Consider the following 18,250-nt stretch of genomic DNA (forward strand, 5'->3'; position numbering starts at 1 on the left):
ACAAAAACAATGGAAAGCCCACATACACATGGAAGCTGAACAACACTCTACTCAATGATAACTTGGTCAAGAAAGAAATAAAGAAAGAAATTAAAAGCTTTTTAGAATTTAATGAAAATGAAGACATATCATACCAAAACTTATGGGACAAAATGAAAGCAGTGGTAGGAGGAAAACTCATAGCTCTAAGTGCCTCCAAAAAGAAACTGAAGAGAACTTACACTAGTAGCTTGACAGCACACCTGAAAGCTCTGGAACAAAAAGAACCAAATATACCCAAGGGCAGGAAATAACAGAACCAAATAGAAACAAAGAGAACTATACAAAGATTCAACAAATCCAGGAGCTGGTTCTTTGAGAAAATCAACAAGATAGATAAACCCTTCGCCAGACTAACTAGAGGGCACAGAGACAGTATCGTAATTAACAAGATCAGAAATGAAAAGGGAGACATAACAATGAAATATATCTTAAAATAATTATTCTGTTTGTTGAATATCAACAGCTGAAAATATTATAATCATGTTCTATAAACAAAAACAAAGACAAAAATAAAAAACAAAGACAAGCAAACAAAAAAAGAAGGAAATGAACCTAAACTCTTACTTCTCAATAAATAAACTTGAGATAAGACTTACAGTAAAAAATAGAAAATACCTTTTTGTTATAGGAAAGATATCCTAACAGTCTCAGATCTCATAGAACTGAAAAGTAAAGTCAATATGGCTGGAGAAATGGCTTAATGATTAAGAGCACTTCCTGCTCTTGCAGAGGATCCAGGTTCAGTTCCCAGCACCCACAAGACAGCTTACAACTACCTGCATCTCATACAGTTCTAGGGAATGATCTGTCTTCTGTGAGGTCCTGCACTCACATGGAATAAAATGAACTCATGTAGGACCACACACATACATATAAATAAAGAAAATACCTTAAAAAAGAAAAACAATGTAAATAAAACAACAATGCACACTAATTAGCATTTCATTTATTACTGCTCAAAATGAAAGAACAGATTCAAAGGCTACTTGATTCTTAAAAACCCAGAAGAGTGAGCAACAGAACAGAGCACACAAGAATATACTAACAGATGCACTATGTACACATGCTCACTGACAGGACACATAAGAACCATGCTAACAGATACACATGCTCACTGACAGTGTTATTTTACTTTCTCAGATAAGTTTCTTAAGAAAATATAACAATGAAATATAAGTTTCTATTAAAAGTTGGTTTAATAACAAATTATTTATGATGATAATTTAATTATCAGTTTACTGAGACAAAACCATTCTTACAGAAATTACAATAAAAATAAAAATATATCAGTCCATATATTTTGTTATAAGAAAGTCAAGGAATGAATCAAACTTAAGAGAAAAACTTTGAACAATTATCAATTATCTTTAAAAATAAAAAGCATTTTTAGTCATTACACATATTTATACTTTGCCTTATTAACTATATTTTTTCCTTAGAAAATGCCATTAAATATTCCCAGAAGGGCCTTCATTTCTTCAGCTGCATCAACAGGATAATACTTACTGGAGAGAAAAGATAAATATAAAAGTGATTTTTTTGTAAACAATTTAACATTACAGTATAGTTACACTTGAAAGTCAGTGTGAGATTAATACAGCAAGCACAGTAACCTTGTTAGTGGGTAAAAAAAACAACAGGCTGTAAGCTGTAAAGTGTAAGGAACAGATCTCTTATTTTTTAAACACATTGGGATATAATACTGCTCAGTAAAAGCATAAGCAGGTTTCTAAGCTTGGCCTTTCTAAGGAGAGAGAAACGGGAGCAGAGATTCCCTCTCAGGAATGGCCAGCAATGGGGTGCTGATGACATTTATTACTATTGTGACATTGAACCTGTTGAGCTGTGAAGAGCTAATTAAGTAAAACACAACCTGAGCTTCTATAAATTACCTGATTTCATTTGTATTTCTCCAATGACACTACCGTTTATTCTGTTAATAAACCATTCTCATTTAAACAAGTAAAAGCTCCTTTACAAACTCGATGTTTTATAAGTAATAGCATTAAACATATGTTTTAAAAATCAGTACACCTAATATTAATGGCTTTAAGGATCCTCAGTTCTCAGGAGATCTAAAATTTCCATGTTTTAAATAAAGGGTTGTTTGATCTTTGAACAAAGGAGGATCTGGAGAAATGGCTCAGTGGTTAAGAGCATTGTAGTACTCTTCCAAAGTCCAAAGCCAGCACTCATATCAGGAGGCTCAAAACTGCCTGTAACCCCAGCTCCAGAAGGACTATCCTACACTCTCTCTCACACACACACACACACACACACACACACACACACACACACACACACACACAATCTTTGAAATGAACCAAAAAGAATACTGAATTTCTTTGTAAAAATTTTGCTAGTAAAGGCATTAAATGTATTTAAAGAGCTCTTACCTAAGATCAATTTCCTTTTTAGAGCCACCGTTGCCAATAAAAATATCCACTTCCTTAAAATTGGGAGAGTGTGGTATTTCCTTAGCGTGGGTAAAGCTCACCCTCTCAATCACTGGTGAGAGAGTTGGCTGTCTGCTCTCTTGGAAACTGACCTACGTTTTAATTTAAAAAGCAGCAATCACTGAAAGCTAAGTATTCAAGCAAAGTTTGAAATAAAAACAAAAGTTCGTGGCTTACAAGACTTGCATTCCCAGCTTGTTGAGGGAACTCTGCAGCACAGGACGGCCCAAAGTTGGACATGGGGCAATCTGGTAAATAGACATCTGGCTTCTCAGGTGATAAAACAAAGCTACAAGTTAAAATTAATTATTTATAAAATAGGACAAACACGAAAACCAAACTGTTACTGTTCTACATTAATAGTTACTCTGCAAAGAATACAAAGTTTAATATAAAGTTTATTAATAGTTACTCTATGAACAATATAAAGACCATTTATTACAAAAAAGTTGATATTGTTTTCTATACTCATTGAGAACTTGGTATTTCTTCTTCCTTGTCCTCATCCTCTTCCTCCTCCTCCTTCTCTTCCTCTTCCTTCTCCTCCCCACCCCTTCTTCTTTTGAAACAGAGTGTCACTATGTAGCTCTGGCTGTCTTGGAATCCCTGTGTAGACCAGGCTGGCCTCAACTCATATAGATCTGCCTGCCTGAGTGCTGAGACCACATCCTTAAGAACAAACCCAATTTACACATTCCAGATTAGAGTCTTATTTAAGAAATTCAATTTCCTTTAAGATCAGGATTATGCTTGATTTTCTATAACCGAGAAACCTGTAAATCTTTTCTAAACTCCCACCACTTAACCTTTATCCTCCTTTCTGTATTCTGGATTCACATAGGTACCACAGTCCTTCATATGCATACATATACATACAAGACTTCATAACTTTTTATTAAATTCATATGAGAACATATTCATTATTCACTACTATGTGCCATACATCACACTAGAAGCTAGATATGAAGTTGTAAACAAGCCATCAGTGAGGTATTATCTAACACAGAAACTGACTATGTATGAAAATAGCTTTGTTGATGAAGAGCTTGTGTTGTAAGTGCTTGGCCCTTTTGAGCTCTAGAGCCTAGGTAAAAACATGATGCGTGCATGGAACTCTGTGTGGGGAAATGGAGGCAGGTGGTCCTGGCAGCCAGGGAGCTAGTCTGGTCTACTTAAGAACCCGACCAGTGAGAGATCCTATCTCAAAAACAAACAAACAAACCCCAAGCAAACAACTACCACCACCAATAACAACATAGACCAGAGAAACAGCTCAGCACTGAAGAGTGAATGTTGTACAGTCCTGAGGACTGGAGTTAGGACTCCAGGAGCCACAGAACAAGTCAGGTGCCCCCTACACATCTAGCTCCCGCTCTGAGTAGGGCTTCAGTAAGAGGATCACAGGTGCTTTCAGGCTTCCAGTGTAGTCAAGAAATCCTGAGGCTCAGGCTCAGGGACGGTGAGAGGACAGTGATAGTCTCTTCTGGCCTGCGTGTGCTTAACACATTCCTAACCAATGTACATGTATGCTCACACAGATACTCAGACACAAGAAAATAATGATAGTAATATGGACTGTGCCTGAGGAATGAGCCTAAGATTGTTGTGTGGCTTCCACAGGCACACGTGTGCATGTACACACACACAAACACACACACACACACAATGTGTGTGGGTTATATACTTACACATTATATAGCTGTGTTTATATATTTACATACACAATTACAGGTTTTGAAGGCACACCAGATCCTCAGCTCTTATGGGCCTTCTCTAATGGAGCAACTTCTGATAGTGTTTTTCATGGGCTTCTTGTGAGCATGCATTTTAAACAATCTATCTTCTGTAGTTTATGAAATGCATGGTGTAAAAGATGGTTTTCATGCTTTTTCTGTCTGTTCCTACCCACAAGTTTGTTTTCTTTTGCTGCCTCTGTTCTTTCTATCTGACTCAGACTCAGAATCAATAAGTGAAAGGGATAAGAGGACAACAACTTTAAAAGGCTGCTAGATGGTGGAGGAGACCAAAACCCAGAGCACCTTAGGTGCACAGGCTGTTCAATGGGAGCACCTTGGGTGCACAGGCTGGTCAGTGGGAGCACCTTGGGTGCACAGGCTGGTCAGTGGGAGCACCTTGGGTGCACAGGCTGGTCAGTGGGAGCACCTTGGGTGTACAGGCTGGTCAGTGGGAACACCTTGGGTATACAGGCTGGTCAGTGGGAGCACCTTGGGTGCACAGGCTGGTCAGTGGGAGCACCTTGGGTGCACAGGCTGGTCAGTGGGAGCACCTTGGGTGCACAGGCTGGTCAGTGGGAGCACCTTAGGTGCACAGGCTGGTCAGTGGGAGCACCTTAGGTGCACAGGCTGGTCAGTGGGAGCACCTTAGGTGCACAGGCTGGTCAGTGGGAGCACCTTGGGTGCACAGGCTGGTCAGTGGGAGCACCTTAGGTGCACAGGCTGGTCAGTGGAGCTGCCTTGGCAGGCCTGTGAGCACCTTGCTAGTGGTGAGAATGGTGCTCTAAGGCCCAGTGGCAGAAAACCAGTAACATATGAGCAAGGTGCTGATGTCTGCAGTTCTCTGGAGTCTGAGGTCCTGTGGGCCTAATGCTCATCATCACTATGTGATCATTTATGTAGCTCCGAATAGATGCTGTCAGCATTTTTTTGTCTTCTGGACAAAATTCCTCTCTGCCTTGATTTCTAATCAAATCTTATTTCCACATGCACTTTGCACTTTGGCAAAACTGCTTCAAACTGAACACTTCTGAGATGATTTTTTTCTTTCCCAAATCTCATATTCCTGTATTCTCAGAAATATCTCCCTATATCTAGTTGCTATGTATTCTTTCCACTTTTCCATTATCTTATTTCATTAATTATCAAATTAAATCTCTCTGAGATTCTGCACATGTGCGTGTGTGTAGGTCAAAGGACAAATTGTGGAAGTTGTCACCTTTCTTCCAGTATGCAGATTCTGAAGATCAAGCTCAGGTCACCTGGCTTAGTGGCAAGCGCCTTCCCCCAATCAGCTTCCTCACAGCCACATGCCTGAGAGGCCTGAGAGGCCTGAGAGGCCTGAGAGGCCTGAGAGGCCTGAAGAATCTGACTCTAACTTCCTCCCCATCAGTGCTGGGCTGAGTCTTCACTGACTAAAGTGAGTACCTGCCTCATCTGTCATGGAGGTGAGTCACTGGAGCCCCTAAGCTAGTCCTGGTCTATAGATAACTGTTGTTGTGCTTTGATGGAGGTGATGCCAAGTATGTTGATTTCTTGAACTAGATGTCAAAATTTAAAGACCATGAAACATCCCATAGAGTGTCTCATTCCTAACTTCCCTTGACTAATCATATTATCTGCCAACACTAAACTATATTTTGTAGACAGCAATAACTAGCTACAGCTGAGTAATGTTTTTCTTTTATTGAGATAGTCTTCTGAAGGCTCTTGAGTTTGAGAATGAAATGTAGTACTTATTGCAGCAATTAAGGCCCTTACACACTACAATTTCATCCTTACTCCCATGGCCACACAAAACATACATCAACAATCCTTGGGCATGGCTTGACTGCTTAAACATATGTCCTTTTCTTAAAAAAAGACACTCAAACCTAGAATACCTATTCACCTCTTTCCCACTTGTTTGTAAACTATAAAGTTTCTGGGTTCCACCCTAGAAACCATGACTCAGTGGGTCCAATGTGGGACAAGAATCCAGACCTTTAATGAGCACTGCTAGATAGTTCGGATGCAAGTGATTTGATGACAGCACTTCAAGAAAGAAACTTCTAATGCTAGGAAATTCGGGTTGGTTAATACACTCAGATTCTCTGACACCTAATGGCCTGAGCCCCATGTCCAATTATGTTTCAAGAGGATATAAGGTTCTAGGAGTTACACACTCAAGGTCTGAAGCTTGCCTGTTTGAGTTGTTTCTTTGGAAGTTGCTTGACTTTTGGAAGGGTAGCTTACTTCTGCCAAGACTTGAATCATGAGTGTCTCCAAATCCTGCAAGAGGAGAGAACATTTTGAAGTGAAATGCCAGTTGGCAGCTAACAGACGTGCTGTCCAAGTTTCTCAAGGCATCTCTCTAAGCAGGACTGTTTAGAAGGAAGTGCAGGGCTGAGGAGGCGGGCTGGTAGGTAAAGTGCTTTCTGTGCAGGCTGAGGAGGCGGGCTGGTAGGTAGGTAAAGTGCTTTCTGTGCAGGCTGAGGACTGCGTTTGGCTTCCCTAGGACTCACATAAAATTTGGGCATAAGTTTCTTAGTCAGCTGGTAAAGCCATAATAAAAAACAGAAATTAGAAAAAAAAATTAAAGGAAGCGATATAAGTCCTAATTTGCTTTTGATTGCTGTGATAAAATTCCATGACCAAAAGAAATCTGGGGAGGAAAGGGTTTGTTTCAATTTATAGCTTATCATCACAAAGGGAAGTTAGGGTGGAAGCCTGGAGGTAGGAACTGAAGTACAGACCAGGAAGCAACAGTGCTACTGGGCTGCTTGCCATGGCTTACTTAGTTTGCTGTTTTATGTCAAGCCTCCGGCCACCTTTCCATGGATGGCAATGCCCACAGAGGACTGGGCCTTCCTAAATCAATCATTAGGAAAACGCTTCCACAGACTGTCTGAGAAAGCCCTTTCTCGGGTGGAGCTTCCTCTTCCCGGATGACTCTAGCCTGTGTTAAGTTGACGAAGGACTAGACAACACAATAGGTAATTCTCCATAATCAAAACTGATTTACACAGAAAACATAAGACAAAAAGCTAAGAAAATAAAACTATAAAACACACAGTTTTTAGCCACTATGTTTAAAGGTCTTCAACTTATCAGCATTGACTTAGTTTTTAAATTCAGATATATGACCAAATTGAAATTTATTCAGCCTTTTTAATGGTCTCAAAGTAATTGTTTAGAATACTTGACACATGGGGAAAGGTTTTCTTAGTGACAAAGCTAAGCCTGCATAGGGTAGATCACCTCAGGGTCAGCACACACCGCCTTCTACCTTGCAGGACATAGCAACAGTGTTCAGTTAGGGGTTAGCAGTTGTTCAATGATAGAAGAAATGTGCTTAGTGACCACATCATAGATTTCTAGGTCTGTTCTGTGTAAGTGATCAGGTTCTGATCTTCCTGAGAGAGTATGAGATCCCAAGACAATAGCATTTTAACTTCTAAGTGGTTCCTGTGGCTGTTGCCTTCTGTTCTGATGTGTTTTATCTGATGCTTGCAGTAGAATGGATTGGCAACTGTGGGGGGAGAGTGTTCTTCATCCTGAGGAACTGGTTTCTCTGTCTGTCCATATGGCAAGCACATCATCATTTTTTCCCTCTAGTCAAATGACTAGTAAGAGTTTCAGTGACATGTTTTAGCAATCAGAGCAAAGCTGTGTGTAACTCATTATCTGTGTCATGGTTTTGGCTTTATGTCTGGTTTAAACACACCTTCCAAAACAGACAACACTAGCCTTCTTACTTATTTTTTATACCCAAAAGTGAGGACTTCCACTAGAAGTCAGGCAATTCTCTTTCCTTGAAAGCAGATGAATAAAAACATAACACCTTTGTCCTTCACAGAGACCCTAGGTGAATTCAGAATGGAAACCAGGATAGTCTGTCTAATAAACAGCCTAGATTTATTAGGGCTGTTGAAAGAGTCAGGAGGGACGGCTCTATGGTTAAGAGCACTAGCACTGGCTGCTCCTCCAAAGGACACTGGTTTGATTCCCAGCACCCACATGGCAGCTCAGTCCATCCACGACACCAGTTCCAGGGGATCAGACACCCTCTTCTGGCCTCTGTGTGCACTGCATGCATGTGCTGCACAGCATACAGGCTATACGCTCAGACATATAAGATGAAATACTTTTTAAAAATTAAAAAGAGAGGAGAAATAGAGTAAGAAAGAAAAATTCACCTTGTTTCTCATGCCACCAATAGGAAGTAACCTTGGCCTTTGCCCTCAGAGGGAAAACACTCTTTATGGAAGAGGCATTTCTTTTTTCTAGGTTTGTGAATAATTAGAATCTTACTTCAACAAACATATACAAAAAGGTTTTAAAAAAAAAGAGAGAGTCTCAGGGACCAAAATAAAACTATTCAAAGCCTTTCCAATGAAATTGCCTTATGAAAACATGCAGTTTACCTGACACAGCCATCTTCTCAGCATCAGCTGAAAAGCTCATAACTTCTATTAAGCTTTCGTCATCAAAGTCGTCCCAGACATCATTTCCCAGCTCTAAGTCCACATCCGAAATTTCTGAAGACTTGCTTTTATCTGCATTTGCAACTCTGTGGTTCCCAGGTGTACTAGCATATCTGCTGAACATCACTGTTTGAGGGGGCTTTTCACTTGAAGTTGTACAATAGTTCCATCCAGGAAAAGCTGTTATGTGTGTACAAGAGTGTAGGCACTTGTTAAAGCACAAAGGCACATATCCTCTTAAACTGATGTATGAGAAACACCCTTCAGTTGGATGTTGAGCAGCAATTTTCAAAAGCACCATGTCCACTACTGGGTATACTGCTCAGACAATTCTATTTACTGGATTACAGGTACTAAGAGGTTCATGAGATTTAATTTTAGATAGATTAATTTTATTATCATTTTCACTGAGTCTCTGTGTGTGATATGTGCATGAGGGTGCACATGCCCCAGTGCACTGGTGGAAGGCAGAGCACAACTTTGTGGAGTCGATTTTCTCCTTCTACTTTATGTATATCCTGAGGATTGAACTCAGGCCTCTAGACTTGCCACCACAAGCTCATTTACCCACTAAGCCATCTTACCAGCCCCATAATTTTAATGGATTTTAATCCCTACTATAAATAACTTTGTGGCAGCCCCACTCCACAGTATTTCCCATACTGAAATATGTCAAGAACACAGATAATAGCAGCATATAGTATATCAGGAAGTTTAGTTTTTCAGCACTATCATCTTTGTTTTTAACATAATTTATTTGACTGGAATTTATTTTAAATTATCATTAAGATGCTTAGTATAAAATCTACTAGCAGTTTAACAGTGTTTGAAAGATTTCTGAAAATTTAAAAAGAATCTCTCGTAAGACAGTGTGAGCCTGAAGCAGTATTCCTCTAAGGCCTTCTCACTCGAATGTGCTGCGCTCTTCATCTATCAGCTGAGCCTACAGCTATGGTCCCCATTTACACTTCTGTGTGTTGTCACACGCAGTAGGTCATACACTAAAAACAGAAGTAGTGTAAGAGTCCATGCAAGTGCAGCAAGAAGAACAGTTAGAATGGAAAAGACCTCTTTAAGATCCAAACCATGTAAATTGCTTGGTATTTGGAACTGTAGCTCTCTCAGTTTGATAGAGCCATGGCTGTGGAGCAGGAAAGATATTCTAAGAATAGCAGCCTGACAGACCAGAGCAGGCAGGAGCTAGGAGACCTCAGGATTTCTGGAGCACAGAGGAAGAGAAAAAAGGACTCACTGGAGCTGCACAGGCAGGCATGGGTTAGACAATGCCAAAGTAATTGCCACCTTAAGATCTTTCTTTTCTTATTATCAAAGACAACCACTGAAGATGCTCTCACATGAAGACTGCACGGTCAGATGCTGTTTGATTACTTGGAATATTTATGGATTGGAGAATAACAGACTGGAGCAGGCAATGTGTGAGAAAGTTATTGAAACAATGCCTGGAGATGAGTGTTAAAGCCTGAGGATCAGTAAGAACCACAGGTGAGAGAGCAGATAAGCACACTCGGTATGACACAGACACACGGGTATATGCCGAGTTAGGTGTAGAGTGAGATTTAGAAGCATCCTTTCTCTCCCATTAGCAGCTCAGAAGAGTCACACACCAATTTAAGGAAAAAGAGAAGCAACAGAATGCAGCACAAATGACCAGAGTTTAGATGTGGGCACTGCTAACTGAGGCAGCTATACCCAGGACGGTGGTTATGGAATGGATTTGTAGTTAGAAAAAGACAAACTTAAAAATTATCAGGAGTTAGCTGGTGATTTAAGATGTGGCTTAGGAAAGGATATATAGTGAGAGGAAGTGGGAGATAGGAACAGGAAGCAGAAGAGGAGAGTGGGAGCAGGGAGGCAGAGGCAGAGGGGATGGATACATGAGACACCAGCAAGAAGACAAGTCTGAGATGTGAGCGACCCACTGAACCACAGAGGCTTTCCGCAGGCCAGAACAGAAGTGTCAAGTCTTTCAGAGAGCTCTCACTGAATGGAGTGCTTAATTCACTCCAGGGCCCAAGAAGAGCTGTCTCAAAGTAATGATAAAGAAATTCAATTTTAGGGTGGAATGTCCACCACTGGTGACGGTGAGCACGGTAATGGAGGGGAAGAAGACTCTGTTGCTGCCCACCACGTTCAGATTCAGCTGGGAGCACACGCTTGAGGACATCCGACGTCTCCATGCAGAGTTTGCTGCCCAGCGGGACTGGGAGCAGTTCCACCAGCCTTGGAACCTGCTCCTAGCCTTGGTGGGAGAAGTGGGCAAGCTGGTAGAACTCTTCTAGTGGAAGTCTGATGTAGAGCCTGGTCCTCAAGCATGGCTGCCAAAGGAGAGAGCAGCCCTTCAAGAGGAGCTTAGTGATATCCTCATCTACCTGGTAGCATTAGTAGCCCGTTGTCATGTGGATTTACCTCAAGCAGTAATCTCCAAAATGGATACCAACTGCCAACGTTACCCAGTCCATCTGTCCCGAGGTTCTGCCTGCAAGTACATAGACTTGCCCCATGGGACCATCTCTGAAAACCAGGCTGTGGGGGCTGGAGACCCTGCCTCTGAGCTGAGAAACCAGGCTTCCACATAGAAACATGGTGCTAGTCTGGTCTTATTAAGTGTGGGCCCAAGTGTTTTCTCTCTCAATAAAGTGACATAAGACAACAACAACAACAACAACAACAACAACAACAACAACAAAAAGAAACTCAGTTTTAGTGAGGGAATAGTGATAAAATGGAAATAAGCAAATGTAAATTGTTCTCTCGATACTTTTCAGTTTGATAAGAAAGCAAGATACACATACAGAGACCACAGAAGTCTATGATTTACTATCATCATCATCGTCACCATCACCATCACTATCATCTCCCCACCACCATCTTTCTGGCATGCTGAACTCTCTATCAGTAGAAGCATCTCTCCTTTCCGTTGTCATCCTGGGTGATGCCTGTGAGGTTGTTGTTTGTGGTACCCTGCTTTCCCTGGGGCTACAGGGACAGAATGTCCACTCCCCACAGATTTATCCAAGTGACTACATTACTCAAAGTAGATTAATTAGAATGAATTCAAGTCTGTACAACTACCAGAGAAAACTATCTTTTTTTACTGAGGTTGTTAAACTGAAAAGATTAAAAATTAGGAGGGCTGGCTGGGCGGTGGTGGTGTACACCTTTAATCCCAGCACTTGGGAGGCAGAGGCAGGCAGATTTCTGAGTTTGGAGCCAGGCTGTTCTACAGAGTGAGTTCCAGGACAGCCAGGGCTACACAGAGAAACCCTGTCTTCAAAAACCAAAAGCCAAAAACCAAATATAAAACAAAAAACAAAACAAAAAAAATTGGAGGGCTTGCCATGTAAGTAAGCCTATTTAATAAGTGAAGCAATTAACAAGAAACATAGCTAAAAGATTCAGTGAAATCCAGAGGTCTGATGGGATCATTTGAGTGCCTGGATTTAGCCAAGATTAAAGCCAAATACCTACTTGGACTTCTAGTGTATATATGGATAACCACTTACCTTTTTGTGTAAGTCCCTTGTGTAGAATGTCAAGTCATTTATCACACAGGTCATGATTAGCGAGATGGGAGCTAGCTGTGGCTGAAGAAGGCAATGCTTAAGTATATTTCTACGCTCAGAGGAGACGAGCAGACAGTGTACGTGAGCAGCAGATGCACCAGGAGCAAGGGGGAAGGCAGGATGGATGACAGTTCTAAGGGAGGCAGGGTATGTGGATGGATATTTTCTCAAAAAAAACCAAACCAAAACCAGAAAAGCAGACAATGAAAATATTGGATAGAGAAGAGGAATAACTGGCCTTTTAAATCCCCAGGGAAAGTATGATTACACAGAATTCAGGTTAAGCTTTAGTGGAAGAAAAAAATAATTTTTTTGAGACTAATAGAGGGTTAATGATAGATGCAAAATCAGAAAAATATATGAGTCAGGTGAGGTGAGATGAGATGGTGAAGAACTGACAAAGTTCATACACTGTAAGTTCAACACTCAATTTTCTACTGATAACTAAAAGTCAATTTCATTTTCTAGAAATGGCTTGGACTGGGAATCAGGAGATATGGAATCTATTTCTGGCCCTGCTATTAATTAGGTATGTGATTTTGGGCGAGTCATTTAATCTCTTGGAATCTTGGCTTTCTTTACTGTAAAATGAGAAACTGCACAAAGGTCCCTTCCAAATTAAATTTTATTATTCAAAATGCTTTCTCATATAATTTCTAATACTTTTTTTCTTCTTCTCTTTGTGAAACTGGAATACAGATAATAAAATTGCCATGTTTTTCTTAAAACATTCTCAAAACTTAACATATGTTCTGACAATAAAGTCTAATCTGTGAAAATTTATAGTAAATATATTAATTGCTACCATTAATAACACTAGATATTACTTTATGAATTTTATAAGCATTATCTCATTTAATCCTAAGATGTCTAAAATGATCAGGTAGGTGCACTGAGATGAAGTAGGTAAGTATACTATGAGGGGTTATAGTGAATGGCAGACTCAAAAGATGGGCCCAGGAAGACTGTTTCTAGATCATGTCAGCTTCTCTATCTTACACATGGCTCCTTCCTTAAGTGAAAGAAGAGACAGAGCACCCACTGTAGAGCAAGAGCACAGATGTTACTGGGGTCAGGTATCTAGATGAGGCTTTTGTGTCATCCTATAATCGGAGTTTAGGATGAGTGGAAAGGGAGTAAAGTGAGAGACTACAGGCATGTAGGAGAGCTAGCAGCTGTGTATAAAAAGAACAGAGAACAGTGTGGCAGTATAGGGAAGAAACAAATCAGAGGGCTGTGGGTTGAAAAAAGATTAAAAAGGCTGAGAGTGTGAGCTTCCTATTTTGTAATAATTACTTGGATAAGTTCTCTAATCATCCCAGTGAGATTATGAAACTTCTGATTCCACATTGAAGCCAGTGGAGGTCATGAGAGGTAGCAGATGCTCTTGTCCATATTATCTCTAGTTATCTGTTTATTTATTTGTTTTGATATGTTGGGATCAAATCTAGTATGTTGCTAGGCAAGCAGTGTACCACTGGGCTGCATATACAACGACTTTAGCATCTTAAACTGTGATAAAGGAAACATAAAGCATCAAAAATGACAAAGTCAAGCCGGGCGGTGGTGGCGCACGCCTTTAATCCTAGCACTTGGGAGGCGGAGGCAGGCGGATTTCCGAGTTCGAGGCCAGCCTGGTCTACATAGTGAGTACCAGGACAGCCGGGGTTACAGAGAGAAACCCTGTCTCGAAAAACCAAAAAAAAAAAAAAAAAAAAAATGACAAAGTCAGTGCTGGGTGTGAAGATGTTCTCAGGAAGCTCCAAAGCTCACAGTTGTATTTACATTACATATAGCCACCTGAACACAGGCTTAGGGTCAGGTTACCTTTCATTACCTCAACACATCATGAACCAGGGAAATAACACTAGTAACAAGAGAACCCAAAATAAAAGTGCTAAAGAATTCATATGCATTGCTACATTTTAAATGACAGGCACAGATAAACAGCAAATCTAGACTACAAAATTTCTGTGCCTCTCAAATTACTATTGTGAATGTGTATGTGTGCGTGCCTGCATCCTTGCATGTGTGTCACATGCCACAGTGTGGATGTGGAAGTCAGAGGACAACATGCAGGAGTGGAGTCTGTCTTTCCACCATGTAGACTCTGGAGATAGGGCATTAGGCTTGGCAACACGCACTTTTACCCACTAAGCCATTTTACTGGCCCCCAGTACTTTCATTTAAAGGTCAGGCTAAGACCCAAGGAGGTTAAACAATTTTTCCAAGGTCACACAAGTATTTTATCAAACTGTAATAATTTCAAATCCATAAAATTATTTAAATTTCTGAAAAATATTCCTCAGTTTAATACTTCATTAACACAAGAATTTCTAATTTTTCCAGTTCTTTCTCACAATATCTTTAAATAATCAGCACTTTGTGTGGAAGAAACTTTAAAAAATCTTTGGTATAGAGCAAGACAATTTGATTAACCTAAAAAATTAGAAATTGGTTCAATAACCCAAGAGAAAACTGTTGTTAGTTAATATTCATAATCATTTTAGATGTTGGGTTTTCAGTTAAACAACTTGTTAACCTTAGCAATATCAAATTCCCTCACTACTCAATACCAACAGCAGCTTACCTTTGTCACGATATTCAGATGGTCCCTGTTGAACGTTTCCATAGATTTCATGCTGATTCTTCTGTTCTAATATTGGTAATTCAGGGATGTTTAAATATTCTGACCTTTATGAAGATAAACAAAATGATAAAAAAGGAAGTGTAATGAATTTGGCCTTGGAAACTACTTATTCATATAAATAAAAAAGCATGGTTTATTCACTTCACAATTCTGTGATGAACTGTAATTAGCTTGGGCAGAAAAGGAAGAGGCCAATACTGAGTCATTTTTACACGCCCCAGTGCTGGGTCATCTTTACTCACCCTAGTGCTGGGTCATCGTTACATGCCCCAGTGGATATATGCCATCATCATAGTCTTCAGAAATCTGATAAGGCTACTGTCAGTTTGATAGCAGAAGTAAAGATCTCTGGAGTAGTGCAGGGATCTAGACTTCTGATTGGTCAGCTCTTGCTCTATAATGGTTGGTGTATAAATAGAATGTCATCCTAGCTGTTACAGTTCTCCTATCTGAGCCCTCCCTGAGAGACGTTGACAGTTAATGCTGACCAGGAGTGTCACTTTCTTCAGTGAGGCAGGCACTGGCAAATTGCCTGTGCTCCAGTAAATAGCTCCTGTCCATGCGCATGCTAAGGATCCAAATTAAAGCAGTAGATCTCACACAGAAATATGAAAGTCAGAGAGGGCAAGAGGGAAAGAGTGTTCAGTGGGAGAAGAGGCATGGGTGAGAGGGGATAGGAAGTGAAGGTACTGAAATTCACTCTACGCAAGGGTTAAACTGTCAAGAATAAAAGATAAGCTTAAAATGCAGTAAGGAGTGTTCTAAGCTGAATGGTAAATTATATATACAATATTCTATTCTTTGCATCATGATATAAGAAAAGAACAATGGGGCTTGGTGAGATGGCTCAGAGGGTAAGAGCACTGACTGCTCTTCTGAAGGTCCTGAGTTTGGATCCCAGCAACCACATGGTGGCTCATAACCACCAGAAGAGATCTGATGCCCACTTCTGGTGCATCTGAAGACAGCTACAGTGAATTACGCCAGAGTGAGCAGGCTGGGGCGAGTGGGGTGGAGTGGGGCGAGTGGGGAGGGAGAGCAGCCACACACATGATGGCTCACAGCCATCTGTACAATTATAGTGTACTCATAAATCTTAAAAAAAAAAAGAACAATGAATTATCTATCATCTGAGATCTTCTGATTATTAACTGGAAATATGAGGTTTAGATTTTTATTAATGAAATTAAATAAATATCATGTACTGAGGTATACAAATATAATCTCAGCACCTGAGAAGTTAAGGCAATAGGATGATGAGTATGAGACGAGTCTAGACTATATAATTAACTCAAGGCCAGCCTGGGCTACATACCAAGGTACTGTTTCACAGCATCAACCAGTTAATAAACAATATAAAATAGCATGTGATAACATTATTTTAGGAGCCAGGTTGTTATGAATGTTAAAAGATATATTGTACAAGCAAAATTTCAAATTATAAGGTAATTTTCAAATCTAAGGTATTATTAATATGGAATGAGCACCTACGGGGAAAGATTAGACTGGGTATACCAACATGAGCTTCCTTGTAAAGCACCTCCTGTCTCTTAGAAAGCTGAGAACCAGGGGATGACATAAGGGATGGGTGGTTTCCTAGGAAAGAGGAGATTCAAGAAATGGTAACATGAAATACTAAAACCCTTATGATAGTGTTGCTGTATTATACAGTGATTTTCACTGAGTAGGGAGTGGCTAACTCCCCTTGAATAGGTGGCTATCTGGAAAGGCAGCATTTAAATGAGCACTTTGCCTTAGATATTAACATTGTGTTTGTACCTTGATACACTGGAAAGGGAAGGCCTTGGAGTAAAACCAAACTCTCTAAGATCCACATTTTGAGACTTGTTCATTTGTATCTGTGAGTAAAAAAAAAAAAAAAAAAATGTTATTCCAAGTTCAACTATCACTTTCACAAATAAACCAAATAGTAAAGTTATTGCAGGTAAATAAAGCCTAGAAATAGGAGAGTCTTGGGCTAGTTCTCAACTCAAATATTCTTCTCAGACCCTTCTTAAAAAAAATTGTTTTCATGGTTTTTGTTTGTTTTTACTAATCCTTCTCTTCTCACTCTCTAATATATGATATACTATCAGAAAGATCTTTTGACTTCCATGCCTTATATTACCACATTTCTACAGATGACTCTCAAATTCTATTTCTATTTCATTCCCTTTCTCTTCTGACTTCTAGGTGTAGCTAACTGCCTCTAGGAACCTTTATGTGGATATCTTGTTTTATGTGGTATGGTATTTGAAAATTGAACTCAGAATTCAGATGAGAATGCCCCCAAGGCTCATGTATTTCAACACTTCATTCCCAGCTGGTGGCATTATTTGAGAAGTTTTACAATGTGTGGCCTTGCTGGAGGAAGTACACCACTGGAGGTAGGCTTTGAGAGTTTAAAGAATCTCGCCATTTCATGTTGTACTCTCTGCTTCATATGTGCAGTTCAAGATGTGGGCCCTTAGTTTCTGCTCCAGCTGCCATGCCTACTGCCTGCTGCCACACCTACCCCCATATTAACTCATCTTCTAGAACCATAAATCCATTCTGTAAGTTGCCTTAGTCATGGATTTTTATGACATCAATAGAAAAGTAACTAGTGACATCAATAGAAAAGTAATTAGTACACATACTTTAGGCAAGCACTAAACCACTGAGCACTTTACTACTTCCAGCCCTAAATCTAGTATTTCCTAAGTCAAGTCTATTCTGTCTTCCTCAACTTGATTGCCCTTCACTCTCCTGCTCTAGATAGGCCCAGCTTTTCTCCCAGCTGATCAAGCCAGAAAGATGGGCACAGACTTTGACCGCTTCTTTCACCTTACCCTCACAACCAATGAAGTAACGTTTGAAGCCTAGTCACTTCTCCATTGCCTACCCAACCATCCTAGATTACCACCATTTGCTTCAATTCCTGCAAAACAATCTAATGAGTTTCCATGTGTCTTAGTTAGTGTTTTACTGCTGAATAGACACCATGACCAAGGAGATTCTCATAAGGACAACATTTAATCATGGCTGGCTTACAGGTTCAGAGGGTCAGTCCGTTATCAAGGTGAGAACATGGCAGCATCCAGGCAGGCATGGTTCAGGAGGAGCTGAGAGTTCTACATCTTCATCTGAAGCCTGCTAGCTAGGATGATGGTCTTAAAGCCCATACCCACACTGCCATACCTACTCCAACAAGGCCACACCTTCTAATAATGTCACTCCCTGGCCCAAACATATACAAACCATCATACCATGTTCCTATTTTTAAAAATCTTTTAAGCTGGACGGTGGTGGCGCACACCTTTAGTCCCAGCACTTGGGA

General features: G+C 40.2%; 1 protein-coding gene and 1 pseudogene across 11 annotated transcripts in view; one reads left to right on the plus strand and one right to left on the minus strand.

Annotated features, from left to right (window-relative positions):
• Window positions 1-970: 970 nt before the first annotated feature.
• The window catches only part of Hfm1 (helicase for meiosis 1), an 87,399-nt gene continuing 70,119 nt past the window's right edge, over window positions 971-18,250 (minus strand). For all 11 annotated transcript variants that reach the window (XM_031337159.1, XM_031337152.1, XM_031337155.1 and 8 more), the window contains 7 exons: window positions 16,711-16,790; window positions 14,872-14,975; window positions 8,638-8,877; window positions 6,415-6,502; window positions 2,676-2,787; window positions 2,439-2,590; window positions 971-1,547 (listed from right to left, as the gene is read on the minus strand). In XM_031337159.1, the coding sequence (XP_031193019.1) occupies window positions 1,478-1,547; window positions 2,439-2,590; window positions 2,676-2,787; window positions 6,415-6,502; window positions 8,638-8,877; window positions 14,872-14,975; window positions 16,711-16,790 (846 nt within the window). In that variant the 3' untranslated portion in view covers window positions 971-1,477. The remainder of the gene's footprint in view (window positions 1,548-2,438; window positions 2,591-2,675; window positions 2,788-6,414; window positions 6,503-8,637; window positions 8,878-14,871; window positions 14,976-16,710; window positions 16,791-18,250) is intronic.
• On the plus strand, window positions 10,781-11,364 carry LOC116068050 (annotated as a pseudogene).

Source organism: Mastomys coucha, unplaced genomic scaffold (assembly GCF_008632895.1).
Source record: "Mastomys coucha isolate ucsf_1 unplaced genomic scaffold, UCSF_Mcou_1 pScaffold22, whole genome shotgun sequence".
Lineage (NCBI taxonomy): Eukaryota > Metazoa > Chordata > Mammalia > Rodentia > Muridae > Mastomys > Mastomys coucha.